Source organism: Xenopus laevis, chromosome 1S (assembly GCF_017654675.1).
Source record: "Xenopus laevis strain J_2021 chromosome 1S, Xenopus_laevis_v10.1, whole genome shotgun sequence".
Taxonomy (NCBI): domain Eukaryota; kingdom Metazoa; phylum Chordata; class Amphibia; order Anura; family Pipidae; genus Xenopus; species Xenopus laevis.
In genome coordinates, this window is record NC_054372.1 from 52,504,952 (window position 1) to 52,520,350 (window position 15,399).

General features: G+C 36.8%; 1 protein-coding gene across 2 annotated transcripts in view; it reads right to left on the bottom strand.

Annotated features, from left to right (window-relative positions):
- The window catches only part of LOC108706074 (UPF0462 protein C4orf33 homolog), a 54,898-nt gene extending 44,692 nt beyond the window's left edge, over window positions 1–10,206 (bottom strand). Inside the window, exon 1 of one of the 2 annotated variants that reach the window (XM_041579577.1) lies at window positions 10,113–10,206. In XM_041579577.1, the coding sequence (XP_041435511.1) occupies window positions 10,113–10,183 (71 nt within the window). In that variant the 5' untranslated portion in view covers window positions 10,184–10,206. The remainder of the gene's footprint in view (window positions 1–10,112) is intronic. The other variant, XM_018242741.2, reaches the window with a different exon arrangement.
- Window positions 10,207–15,399: the final 5,193 nt, after the last annotated feature.

Here is a 15,399-nt window from a genome sequence, read left to right on the forward strand (position 1 = left end):
TGGCTACTTCGACCATCGAATGGGCTACTTCGACCTTTGACTACGACCTTCGACTACGAATCGAACGATTCGAACTAAAAATCGTTCGACTATTCGACCATTCGATAGTCGAAGTACTGACTCTTTTTAAAATTTCTTCGACCCCCTAGTTCGCCACCTAAAACCTACCGAGGCCAATGTTAGCCTATGCAGAAGGTCCCCATAGGCTTCCTAACAATTTCCTGATCGAAGGAAAATCCTTCGATCGATGAATTAAAATCCTTCGAATCATTCGATTCGAAGGATTTAATCGTTATTCCTTTGATCGTTCGATCGTAGGAATAGCGCAAAATCCTTCGACTTCGATATTCGAAGTCGAAGGATTTTACTTTGACAGTCGAATATCGAGGGTTAATTAACCCTCGATATTCGACCCTAGGTAAATGTGCCCCGAAATGAGTTTATGTCTTAGCCCCTTCTTATGCCAATGGAAACACCATTTCCACTACTCGACAATATGAAATTTCAGGAATTATTTTTTTCCAGGTGATTCTAAACAGAATCAATCAAAAAAGTGAATGCAAATGCAGGAGTTGTACGTTACTTTCCTCTTCATTGTGTGATGTAATTATGCAGAAGTATGCAACTCCTCTGCATTGTGTTCCATTTGAACAAAAATGTATGAAATAAAGTCAGACACATTTTACGAATTTCCAAAAGTAGCTGCTTATGAAAAAAATGCTACTCCTAGTTTGTATTGTTGATCATAGCAGAAATGCATGAATGTGAAGGATGCTAAACTGTTATGTGATGGATTAAAAGGTTACAGGTTACATTCTACAAGACAGAACAACACACTCATGCTAAGATTTTGCATTATGCATTTCACGCAACGCTGGGAGGAAGCTGGAATGTTTCTGGCTCTATGGCCGTCTTTTTTGACACTTCACTTTTTCACTGCTTAAAAAATTAATTTGTTTATACTTGATTGTATTTCATGATATAACAATGATGAATTAGCCAACAAGCCTAGATGACTTTCAAAATGCTATTTATCTTGACAAAACAACAATGAATTCAATGAGATGCAGGTATGGATACTAAATTCAACTAATTGCTTAGCATCTGATTAAAGATGCCACTGGCTCTTTTGACAATCCTAATGAAGAAATTTATAGCAGCTGATTAATACTATGCTAAGAAGATGTTCATGAACAATTTACAGTCAGATACTTTTGATTTAGGATGTAAGCAGAAGACAGAAGGTCCTTCAGAGAAGTCCTTTTTTATTAAAATAAATATTGTGGCATTGTGTGTTGTCTAAAATGTAAATTACACTTTTGAAAAAGATGAATCTATTTTGCAAAAAAAGGATAAAGAACATCTTACATTTATATTCGTTTTTGACATGACAGATATGACGTACAAACCAAGGAAATTCTAACACTTATTTTTCGAGATATATTCTATTTAATTAAATGCGTTTAATTAAGGGTCATGTGGAATTGGGGTCATCTTATAACACATGATGACTTTGCAAGTTTGGGTGTTTGGCTCTAAGGAAAACTATGAAAATAGCAATTTTGAAAATTTAAGGGTGAAATACAAAGCTCTATTAAAACACACTGGCTTGACTTTGTTAATGGTCAGATAGGTGTTTATTAATGGAAATGCTCAACTGACCTCTACAATATAAAGCACCAAAAAGCAGCATGTCATGCTGTATGATTGGCTTTTCTCGTCCATATTCCCCCCCCCGTCTCTCTGTTTTCTACCACCTGTACCAAAACTGTAACAAACTACATGCTTTCTCTAAAGTTTCTAATCTTGTTTTGCCCTCGCTGCCCTACTCTTGTCTTGTTTATCTACATCACCCCACTTTTGCTTTGAAGAATATTTCTCAAAGAGTGAAAAGAGTTCAGCACATTTGATCTCAGCTGTCTGTTCACTTGCATGGTATTTTAGTGGCATATTTAGCAATTTTTTTAAAAAAAATCCATATGTAATAAATGGTACAACATTTGCCCATGCAGTAAACCATAGTTTGCTTTTAAACAGGGGACCAGTAAATGCTTCCTGATGAATAGCTGATGATAGGTGATGAAACCTGTAGTGAACTTTGCACCTTTTATTACATTTCCTCATACAAGTTATTTACACCCTACACCTGGTCCCTAAAATCCTATGCAAGACCTGTCACCCTAAATAAATTCTAGCCTATTTCTATCATGTTAGTTGGTCAAAATAAACTTTACTTACACTACATAAATTATTTTAATTTTGTTCCACCCAGTCTTAAAATCGCATTAAGCAGGCAGGCCCCATTTTGTGGACACTGTTATTAAGTTTTGTATCACCCCAAATTCTTCTGTATTTGCCAGAATGGGGAACATAATTGCCCATGCCCAAGCACAAGCTATACAATTATAAGTGAGGGGGGATATGAGAAGAGTGCAGTGACATCTAAGATGTGCTGAATTGAAGGGGAACGTAACTGACTTTCACTTCTCTATGTCTGAGACATAGAGGCGGAGCAAGCAATATATGGTTCACAGCTGAGATTTTTTAAATAAATTGATAACAGGTATGGATGTTTTAACACAAAAAAATTGACTTTCTTGATAATTTACAAAACACTTTTATTATACAGCTTTTCATATCTGGCTGACAGGCCCCATTTAAGAGCTGTGAACTCTTGCAAACTGTATCCAGCTTTGGCTTCACCTTTTGGCAAATTTGACTCTCACTATTTTACAAGAAGTAATCTATTAAACCATTAAAAGTACTTTGTCAATTATCATTTTTAAAAGACACAAACCTGCCTCTCAATCTTAACTAAAGGTTGGCAGATGGAACATGAAGCGCTCACAGCGCTGACAAACATATACAGTATATATACAAAATACAACATACAATCACATTTACATACAGAAAGTTCATACCACTTAACACACACCAATGAGCCTAAGACTACTGTGCTACCTGTATATAGTTTGTGGCATTAACATTGATGTAGGTAGAACTGCTAAAGCAAACCACAAACTAACAATTTTAATTGTTTATTAATGTCCTTAAAAAAAATTAAAAGCAGGTCTTATCATACTTGACTGATAGTCATAGATGACTCATCTACATTCACAAGCAGACAACTCAGGATATTCCGAGTGATTATGAAAAATGGATATGAATAAGTATGGAAAAAGTCTGTTTTATTGTGTCATGTATTTTTCTACTCATCACTGACTAGTAGGGCAGTGGAAATTTCCAGACCTGTACATACAGCAAATACAGAGTCCCAGCAACAAGCAACCCCGGCAATGGGTTATAAGATTACTAACTGCGACTGCTTAGAAAGCTCACCTGTCAAATCAATATGTTGTTTAAACCCACCTGGCAGCTTGTTACTGAGACAGAGCTACAGTGGAAAACACAAAGAGCTCTGCATGAGTGTAACTGTGCATTTAACTTCTGGAGTTCACTGCAAATGCTGAATGTTACTTTTTCTGCTCTAAAAAATAGTTGTTTTGCAGGTGCAGCAAATCTGTCTGTTTATTTATTGTCTGCAGTGGATACTCGTGACGACTTAAAAAATAAAAGCTAGTTTCCAGAATTAAATGTTGTCCTGATTTTACCCTTCAGGGAATTGGAAATGGTTTCCTGTTCACAACCGATAAGTGTAATTATTGTCTCAGTCGCTATACATTACCTTTACCTGTACCTTATATGGGGGCCGTTTTCATTTGTAACCATCGTACATCAGTATTGACTGCTAAAAGAGATATTGGGGGGGTACTTGAAAAATTATTTTCCCTTAAAGGAGTACTGCCTTGCACACAAATAATCCATTAAACTGCAGTAATATATCTTAGACTACACATTTAGCCACATACTTTCCACAATCTGTCTCAGTCCTTCAAGAGACTATTGTACCTTTTTGAGAAAGCATTCTTTAAGATGATCCCATGTTGCGCCTATAGGCACTAGCTTTTGTACCTACTGAATAGGAAGTGTGCAAAACCTTCTACTATAAGCCTATTACCCACCCATGTGCTGCCTTTGACATGGCAGCCACAATTTGCACCTTAAAGGAGAAGGAAAATCTTCTTCCACTTGGGGGTGCACCCCAAGTGATTGTATTTACTTACCTGAAACCCCGGGCCAGTGCTCCTATCAGCAGAAAACTGCACTGGCCCGGGGTGCGAGTACCACGGAGCGATTGTCTTCCGGCTTCTTTCTTCAAATTTCCCAGGGCAGACGCATGCGCAGTAGAACTAAAAAGCCAACATTATAGTTAAAGTTCTGTTTTTTGCTCTACTGTGCATGTGCAGCCGCAAGAAGCAAGAAGAAGCCTGAAATTAAAATATTCGAAGCACCGGTCTCATTTCGAAGATTACCAAATCGGCTGAAGATGGCACTCGTGAACTCCGATGCATGAATTTGCACCGAGGGGTAAGTAAAATGGTAGGGGCATTTGCCCAGGGTACCATTTAGGCTGGGGTGAGGGGTTTATGTAGGGTAGGGTTTTTTTAACTTTAGGGTTTAGTTCTCCTTTAAGGAAAAGTGGTTGGTTGATTTTACACTCTGAGATGGGCCCTTATAAGTTACGCATGAGCGGCTGGAGAGAGGTCTCTACTCTAATGGCTGCTATGGAAATAGTGATTTGTTGACCTTACACTGTGAGCTTTCAACCTCTATGCTGGGCATGTACAGCTAGAGGGAGGTCTCTATAGAGTGGATGAGCATCTAAGGGAGCAGCATGGTAAAATCATTGGTTGACCTTACCCTTTGAGCCAGGCATCTATGGCTGGAGGGGGGTCCCTACAGAATGGGCAGGCTAACCTGCACCCCATTATTATTAAAAGAAAAGTAAGTTAGTAACCTAGTGGTAACTTCACCTCGCTTTAACCTGTCCCATAAATCTACATCCATAGAAGGGTGGCCGGCAGATGCACACGGTCATAGATTACTTTAAATGTATTTCAATAAAGGAATGCATTTATTTGTTTTTGCATACATATGATATTAAAAAAGATATTAAAAAAAACATATATATCATAGGGCTAATGGCCAATTTTATTCTATTTTATTATAGAGGTATGAAGGTTTTCAGTTGGGCTCGTTGTGGCGATAGGACATTGCCAAAGTACTTCACAGGAAGTGGGAGAAAGGAGGTTCTCAACTGTGAGTTTGATTGATACAGATGCTACTACTGCTTGTGCTAGGTGACAGCCTGCTTGGAGACACTGCAGATTCAGGGCCTACAGCAGGGCTGCTGAACTTCTCTCATGGTGGGAGATGCAGCTCTTGCTGGTAGTAGATTTTGGTCCATCCTCTCTGTAGGTAGCAGGAGCATAATACACAGTGGTGGATATAATGACATAGTGCTGATCTCAAGTGAGGAGCAGCAAAGCATAGTAGTGATCTTTTATGCAATTCTGGCTTTAGAATATAATGTGTTGGCTTAGGCTGGCAAGGTCCTATTTATTTGATAAAATGTTATTAAATGCTATGGCCATTTTAACCCTATGTCTGGCTCCTGGTGTTTCATTACAATATGTAACAATGGGGTTCAGTGGATTGCGTGAAGGTGAAGGGTCAATTGAAGAGTCCCCTTATCATTCCAAGATCTCCTTCCAGAGGTTAGTTTCAGCAAGTTAGATGAGATTTCTGAGTTACTCCTGGATGGTATGAGGCCAGTTTGTCTAGAAGTTTCTTGGCTTGTTCATAGGGAGATCACAGTAACTTCTCTTGAAACTGGTAGCCTATGATACATCTGTGGTAAAGGGTCTCCAAAGGTAAAGTAGTTACTCTCCACATAGGGGAAGTGGCCCAGGTGCACCGCCCTGAGCCCTCAGCACTGGGAGTGGACAAACCGAAAACCAATTGAGAGTAGGCACTCAATGTAGGCAAACCTCCACCAGGACAACAGTTCAAAGTAAAAAATGTTTATTGAGTCCACAGCCTTACGCGTTCCATTTAACACTTAATCATAGACTGAACTGGAAGCCTATGCCTACAATAACCTTTTATATAGCATATTATAAAATGCATACTGCTAAAAATATTGATAGCACTAAGAACTATAGTAGAAAGGGGTATGGGTAGGGTAGCAGTGAAAGCTTAAAGAAAAATACATTTTAAGTAGGCATCAGAACTATATTGCAGATGTATGGGCCTTTCCATAACCCACGGTGCACCTACATAATATATAGAGTGGCAAGTAAAGTATCCTTATCTAAGTAGCAAACTGATATAGTCTTCATAATACTGGTATGTTACACAGGCAAGATGCTATATTTCATTCTATATTCATTCTGTATTACAAAAAAAAAACTTTTAAAAACCTAATAGCACAACAATTGTATATGTTTGTATCCACAAATAAGGTAGAATAAGGTAGAATAAACATTGAATACTTTTCATAACATACATGGCTGTCTACAGCATTCCTCATTTGATGTTGATGCTTGTTTTAAATGTATAAATGCAAGTATGAAAAGAAGGGTAGGTTTATGCTCATCATCCATCACTGTCTCGAAAATGTTTGCATGTTAAAGGAGAAGGAAAGCTACCGAAGCAGCTTATTGCCAATAGATTAGCCACAATAGTGCAAGCTATAACACTATATTTATTCCGCATAATGCTTTACCATACCAGAATAAACAACTCTAGTAGCCCTCTGTTTGTTTAGGATAGCGTCTGCCATATTATCTTGGTGTGACTCACTTCCTGAGTCTCTCCCTGCTCACTCTGGGCTCAGATTACAGCAGGGAGGGGAGGGGGGGAAAGGGAGAGAGGAGCAAACTGAGCATGCTCAAGCCCTAGCCCTGGAAGTTTATGCTGAAAACAGGAAGTCTGATACAGAAGCCCATGTTTACACAATAGAAGGAAAGAAATGCAGTGTTTCTTTTGACAGAGGAATCAGAGCAACATTACTTTGAGGGTTTACTGGTGTATTTATATAAACCTTTCTGATAAAGCTGACTTAATTTTAGCCTTTCCTTCTCCTTTAAGCCTGTACTGAAGAAGAAGGTCATGTTTAAATGATTGTAATGTGAGCAAAGGTTTAGTTGCTTACAACCTTAGTTGTTATGGGTTACATAGTTAAATAGTTAGATCGGGTTAAAAAAAGACCAAAGTCAATTAAATTCAACCCCTCCAAATCCATCCATTCATACACACATACACACACTGACCTCTCCATATACTCACATAAACTATATATACCCATACAGTAACTATAGATTTTAGTATCCCAATATCCTTGGATACCAGACCTAGGCAAAATTTGCACATTTTACTATACTCCTGTTATGTTTTTAGTGATTTATTCTAAAAAATGTCTCAGATGGTCTTCATTTTGTATGATTTTGAATGGCAGAATTCCTATTTTGTCCATTTCCATTCCAAAGGGAAAAGCTAGTTTTATGGTAACCAGAGAACACATACAGTGAGGATTTAATGTTATTATTATTCTTTTTTTTGGTAGAGACTAGTACTAGTACAAGCAAAGACACATTTTCCGTCTCGCAGTGAAAACATGTTGGAAAAGCCCACTGTGCGGGTTCGGTTTTGATGATTAAATCACAGGTTGTCAGCTATTTGTCCCCTTGAATCTCTTTTAAACAGTTTGATTCTTTCTCATTACCCATTCGGGGTCCTCTGCATCAAACAAAAGTCTGTTACATCTTTGACACAAATGTAATAACAGCAAAGGCTTCTATTTCTTTATGCATGACTGATGGTGACCTGTTTAATGTGATGGAAGTGAAGGGTTGATATAAAATTCAAAAAGTGAAATTTTAATGTTGAATACTTCACATTGCTTATGGATTTGCGATATGTATTGCTTATAATTGTTCAGGTGCTGGGGAAATGTGAAGTAAGTTGGCTAACAAGGGGTAATGTAATAAAAGTCATGAACATTTTTTTGTTCATAACCAAAGGTATGTAGCAACATCCAGTATTGGACATAAAAAAGAAAGAAATTATAGAGTTTGCACCAGTATACAGTGTATGTAATCAAATCTCTTACTGGCCTTTAAATAACGACATCAATACTATGAGGCTTTTATTTATAAAGAGTCTTTTGTAACTCACTTTTTTAAATTCAAATATTCAACTATTTTTTAATAAAATTCAATACATCAAACTCGGACAAATTTTAAGACTCGAAAACTTGAATAAAATTCAACCAAACTCAATTAGAGTTTTTTCTCCAAAATAAACTTGAATGTTGAAAACTCTCCCATTGATTTATGCAGTAATTCAGCAGGTTTTAGGTGGAGAATAGTCAAATTTGATTTCTTAAAGGTCCAAAGCATAATAAATCTCGAAAATCAAATTTAATTTTTTTTTTTTAAAAAAAAACTCGAATTGAGTTTGGATAATTCCCTAGTCAAATTTGACAGTTGTAACCATAAAATAAATTTGAAAATTCGAATTCAAATTTTCAAATTGACCCTTAATAAATTTGCCCAAAAGTGTAACAATTGTGTTTGTATTGCAATTAAGACTTTCCCCATCATTTCCCCAATAGTGTTGTTCACAGCTTGAGGATTAAGAAGAGAAAATCAGGAAGGTTATTTTACAAAGGTGTTCATCAATTGTTTACAACGTTTTGTAAACATAATGGAACATTTTATAAGGCTAGGAAGGTTCAAGTGCGAAATCTTTTGGCAAGTGTACCAAATTTATTAAAAAAATAAAAATGTTTAACTTCGAGTGAATAGGCTGTATTTGATCGTTTGAATCAAATTTGGATTGTATTCTATCGAATTTGCTTAGAAGTACAGTATTTTTTTAAAAAAACTTCGAAGTTTTGAAAATTCGAAGTCCACCAAATGACTCCAAATAAGTTCTTGGAGGTCCCCATAGGCCAAAACAGCAATTCGCCGATTTTAAATGGTGAATAGTCATTTCGAATTTTTTTTTTGACAATAGTCAAGTCGAATTTTTAAAGAAAGAGTATGGGGCATATTTATCAAGGGTCGAATTTTGAATTGAAAAGATTTAAAAATTCAAATAGACCAACCAAAATTAAGTCAATGTTTTTTTTTGGTCGAATAGGTCCGTTTTCAATCGAATAGGTCTGTATTCGGCCGAATTCGAATCGTACGAATCGAAGGAATATCGCAGTTGACTCAAATTTGGACTCTTCCCTAGTCGAATTACACTAAAATTAGCTCAAAATTCTAATTTAAAAATTAGATTTTTCAATTCGACCATTGATAAATCTGAGCCCAAGTGTACCTACCCAAGTCACAGTACAAGCTACACAAAATGCTCAGCTGAAAATGTACAGGACTCAAGATGTTCATTGTGCCAGGAACCACTTCTATTCGCACCTCATGGACAGCTGATATGCACGTCCCCATATTCAAAGTCAGACACGCCTCTCTGCAGTCCATACCAGAGTCACAAAGTTGTTAATATGCCTAGTTACAAAGAGATGGTACACCTGACTACGTACAGTTAGGGTATCCACTTGTCCAGTTTTAACCCGGACAGCCTGTTTTTTGGAAGGGCTGTTCGGTTGAAAACTGGCTGCCTGGATTTACAAATTGCGGTGAATGGCATGATGATCAGCTAATCTTTGATCACCACGTCATCAGCCCTGTCCCTGATATCACCTGCCCACCCACAACATCATCAGCCCCCCCCCACGTCACCCGCCTGGAGTTTATTTAGAAAAAGGTGGCAGTCCTAGGTATAGTACCTTTAGATACATCAGAAGTCATATATAGTATAAGAACAATGACCCTGCTTATAGAAAGAGGTCCATTACTTTCTATAGAGTTATCATAAACTATCTCAAAGCCATTAAGAAAGTTATAATTCTAGATCCACTTAAAGAAAAAGTTCATCAGCAGGGGGTCAGTAAGGGTGTGATACTATAATGACAATGTCCTTTTATATGAATATGTACAGGGATCTATTTTTGACCTTTAAAATAAAGCTTGAAAGGATAAAAGGAACAAGCTCTGGCACTCTAGCAGTTGCAAGAAAACCATCTTAGCATCCATCAGTGGGCTTAGACCCCTTATTGTGTGACTACCATTAATTTAAGATGAAACTAAAAACCTTTCATTGCTTAAACAGCTCTGCCCTCTCTTATATTTTATAGCTCTTACCTGTTAGACAACTTTTGAAAGCCACCAGATACACATCCGACAATTGCACTTAAAATCAGTACAGCCTTCATTTTGAATGTTGTGTGAAGGTACATGTAACATATTTATACCCAGAGTTTCGTTCCGAAAGCCAAGTGACTGTTTAAATATTTAGCCCCTTTCAAGGCCTAGTGATTAATAATCCAAATAACCTTGTGGTTTTAGAACTGATAAATAATGGATATAGTGATTTGTGCAGGTTAATCATTATTAAAGCCCTTTGGCTGCAGAACCTTACAGTAGTATTGCGGTTCCCCCTGTAGTTTCTATAGATGTTGTAAACAACAATGAATATTACAGTATCAAATGACCTTGTTCATTTATGTATTGATACTGAAACCTATGCTAAGAAAATCAGAAACTAATTCAAAATTCTCATCGAACAAAAAAAATCATTATTCAGTTTTCATCAATCTAGCAGCATATATTTTAAAAAAATGTTATGCCTATCAGAAAAATAAATATATATTCAGCTGCTGCATTGCATTTGAAACTGACCTCCTTGACATGGGGAGAACATGCAACTTTGCAATTCAATCATTTTGCTAAAAGAGCCACAAGCATTAAGAAGGGCAAAGATCAGCTCGGAGTGGTAGAGAGAGGGATCTTATATTTTATTTTAAATGTCTTTAAGTTATACTGTTTATACTGAAGAGTAAAATGGCTACATTGGGTGTAAGAAAGCACTTTAATGGAATCGATCATTCTGATTGTGTTAAAATACTTTTTATACAGGTGCTTGCAATGGTTAGGCAGGCACACATATGTAGTTACAGTTTTAGCAATGTGGTAACTAGGGCCCAAATTACTCTAGCAACCAAGCATTGATTTGAATAAGAGTCTGGAATATGAACAGGAAAGGCCTGAATAGAAAGATGAGTAATAAAAAGTAGCAATAACAGTGACCCCCATTTGAAACCTGGAAAGAGCCAGAAAAATTAGGCAAATAATTTGAAAACTATAAAAAATAAACAAGGAAGACCAATTGAGAAGTTAAAGGTGAACCACCCCTTTGAAGTCTAAATGCTAAAAACTTAGTTTTTTTATTATAAAATCCGAATTTTTAGTGGAAAAAGACTTATACACTGAGGCTGCAAAGAGTCAGAATCCAAAAATACTCCATCTTCAAACTGTCGAGGTTGTGTAGAAGTTTTCGGGTGTCAAATTTTTCATGCAATATTCTGAAAAAGTCGCGGTTTTTGACGATCTGATTTTTTTTCATGCTTTTTTAACGATTATACGAGTAAATTGTGGATTCTAGTTTGTTCGGGCTTTTTTATTCAAAACATCTAATTTTGATAAATAACTCCCTAAGGGGCAAATTCACTAAGGCGCGAAGCGCCGAACGCTAGCGTTAATTAGCTAGCGTTTGGCATTTTCGCTACTGCGCAAATTCACTAACGAACGCTGGCGTACTTTCGCTAGTGTTACTTCGCAACCTTATGCCAGGCGAATCTTCGCTAGCGACGAAACTACGCAAATTCACTAACTTGCGCAGTGTAGCGAACGCTACCTTTTACTTTACGCTAGACTTCCTTCGCCACCTCAGACCTGGCGAAGCGCAATAGAGTAGATAGGGATTGTTTCAAAAAAAGTCAAAATTTTTTCTAAGTCCCAAAAAACGCTGGCGTGTTTTCTACATGATGGCTGATAGGCTGAAAAAGATCGAAAATTTTTTGGGGCTCCCCTTCCTCCCCCCTACATTTCCTGACTCATGGCAACTTAACTATACAGTGGGCACATGTGTAGGGCAAAATAAAATTTTTATTTGCAGATCTGAAGGTTTTCTAGGCATTTGTAGTGCCGATCCGAGTATAAGCCGAAGTACCTAATTTTACCTACGAAAACTGGGAAAACTTATTGACTGTAGTATAAGCCTAGACACAACTACAGCCCTGTCTCCCAGCAGCGCGCATTCCGCCAAAGAGACTCCCCCAGCGATCAACCGGACTTCTTTGCAAAGTTGATGGTGACAGAGAATTTCGGATTACTGTGTGCATTGTCCCACTGTCCCACTACCATGTGCAGAGGGTGCTGTGTGATATTGCCATCACTGTTAATCTTTCGTATAACCAACAGAGGGCACTGTGTGATATTGCAGTCACTGTTATTCTTTGATATAACCAACAGATGGAGCTGTGTGATATTGCAGTCCAAGGAATAGGGGTTGCGGACACCACCAATTGACATCAACACGTGCAAACCAAAGTCGTGTAAAATAAATCCATCTTTATTGAACAAATTTAAAACTTGCGGGCAGGGGAAACAAGCTTGACGCGTTTCGTGACGACAAGGTCACTTCATCAGAAGCAAAATATTGCAGTCACTGTTATTCTTTCATATAACCAACAGAGGGCGCACTGTTATTCTTTGATATAACCAACAGAGGGTGCTGTGTGATATTGCAGTCACTGTTATTCTTTCATATAAACAACAGAGGGTGCACCGTTATTCTTTGATATAACCAACAGAGGGCGCTGTGTGATATTGCAGTCTCTCCCCAAGTGAACTGTTGGTATAGGAATGATTAAAAGTGACTGCAATCTCAGCTACTGCCCGCTGACCCGAGAATAAGCCGAGGTAGACTTTTTCAGCACATTTTGGATGCTGAAAAACTCCGCTTATACTCGAGTATATACGGTAAAAAGTACAAATGAAAAAAAAAAGAAAACAATAATCCAAATAAGACAACGAAAACCTCACATTCCCAAAATTTGTTGTGAAAATACTAGCTCCATTTGACTTCTATATGACCTCAACAGCTTTTCGTTTTTCCCCCTGGTTTTAACACTGTTTAATCCAAGATTTTTACTAAAAAAAATTAGAAAATGGGCCCTTTGCTGACACTATTTATTAATCTGTTCAAGATGCTTTTTAAGAACAAACTGGTTTGTGTGGGGTTATTGAAAGATGCTCTTAAAAATCAGTAAAACGGAAAAAAAAATACAGTCATAAAAAAAACTATGTCTAAGTCTAAATCTCAAATTAAAATTGACATTTGCCTAGAACAACTCCCATTGACTGTGTGTACTAGCCAGCTTTTAGATTCAAGTTTTTGAGTTTTTCCTCCAGTAAGGATTAATTATATATTTCAGGATTTTTAGCAATGTAATCAGATTGATATTTTAATAAAATGATTAGAAAAAAATAGTTGTCATACAAACAGTTTAGCGTATCACATTTTTTAAAGCAGTTGCTAAATTGTGCCTGCGTTATATATCGAAACACTAAAGTATTGATATAGCATTTTAGCTATAATTCAACAAGATTATCCCAAGTTTTTTTGTACCAAAAATATATTGTATGTTTTGTATATTTGGGGGAAGCCTGCTTCTCCAATAGTTTTTGTTTACACCATTAGCTACTAGCTAGCGATTAGCTAGTAATTAGTTATGGATTCTGGGTATATGCTGCAAATGTAATATAATTATTTATACAGTGTATGCTACATATTCCACGGCTTTATACCATATACATTGTTATATGGGTTTTGAAACTGAAAAGACACTTCCAAGCAGTTTAACAAAAACTAGAACTGTAAGTCATTCATTTAAGTGCCAGGTAACAGCCACATTTTAACAGTATTAATAAGTTACAGTGAAAATAATATGCTATGCTGATTATAGAAACAATGGTATAAAAAAGCATTATAGTCAGAAACGTACACTTCTTTTATCTGTAAACAAAATATTTTGCTTATCAAAGTTACCAATTTACTAGTGATGGGCGAATTTGCGCCGTTTCGCTTCGCCGAAAAATTCGTGAATTTCGCGAAACGACGAAAAATTCGCAAAACGGCGCCGGCGTCTCGTTTTTGACGCCGGCGCCCGTTTTTTTTACGCCGATGCCCGTTTTTGATGCCAGCGTCTGTTTTTGCGGAAAAAAATTTTTTGACGCCGGCGCCCGTTTTTTTTACGCCGGTGCCCGTTTTTGACGCCAGCGTCCGTTTTTGCGGAAAAAATGTTTTTGACGCCGGCAAATTTTTCCCGCAAATTTTCGCGGGCATTTCGCGAATATATTCGCTGGGGGCGAATCACGCAAATTTGCCGCGAATTCGCGCCTGGCAAATAAATTCGCCCATCACTACAATTTACCTGTACTTTTCCCTTGTTATGCCATGGCATGCAGGGAACTCCTGCACAGACTAAGTACGAAAGGGCTGATTTTTCTATGTTCCAATATGGATTTTACTGCACTATAACTCAAATTAAAACTTCAAATCAAGTATTTATTAAGTTAAACATGTAAACTATTTATTCAATTTTAGTTTTTTGAGCAATCCCATTTGTGTAAACCCACAAAATCAAGGTATTCAAGTTTTTTCAACATTGCTTTTCGAGTTTTTAATGTTCAGATTTTTAAATAAACATTTGTTTATTGTGATTTTATTCGAAGTAGGAAAACCCCTCTACAATTACACAAACCCGAATTTTGATAAATAAGGCCCATACTGTAAGGTTGATTATTTTTCCAGTATTAGTATAGGTTTCTGTCCTACCATACATGCTTAAAATAATTAGTGATGGGTGAATCTGACCTGTTTCGCTTCACCATAAATTTGTAACGGCAAAGAAATCCCTGAACACATTGCCATTGGGCGCAAACTGCACAACATTTACTATCCATTATAGTCTATGGGCATTTTTTCTCAAGAAACAAGGTGAACTATTTCACTCCTCCCTAAAATTAATAATAAAATGACATTCCCTTTAAAAAAACATTTGAATGGTTATCAGATGTTTTGCATTTCTGTATCCAGTCAGAACATTATATTTTGGAATCATACAAGTAATGGGACGGGGGGGGGTACTTGATTACTTGAAAACTATAGTGGATTCTTAATTACTTTTTATAAAATCTTTTTTCTTTCATTTGGCATAATAGTATTTGAAATATAAATGCTGTATAAGCATGTCTCCTTAGCCTTCTGCAAGTCAACTATGGTCTTTGACTGTTGTCATCCTGGAATCAGCCAGTTAGACCACATACAATTGTAAGTGACCCACAGCATGAGTGTGTTGTTTGCAGCCAGAAAATTGTGGTTAGGTTTTGAGAAACGTAAAAAAAAAAAATTCATAAAATATATTAACAACTATAAGAAAAAAAACAATTAATGGTGTCTATGTTAGACAGATTTCGCAAACATCTACTACAGTTTAGTGTATTTTTTATAGCAGGGAATGTTCACAGGTAACATTTACTAGACATGACTTACTCAAAATATAAAATTTAAAAAAACCTGATTTTA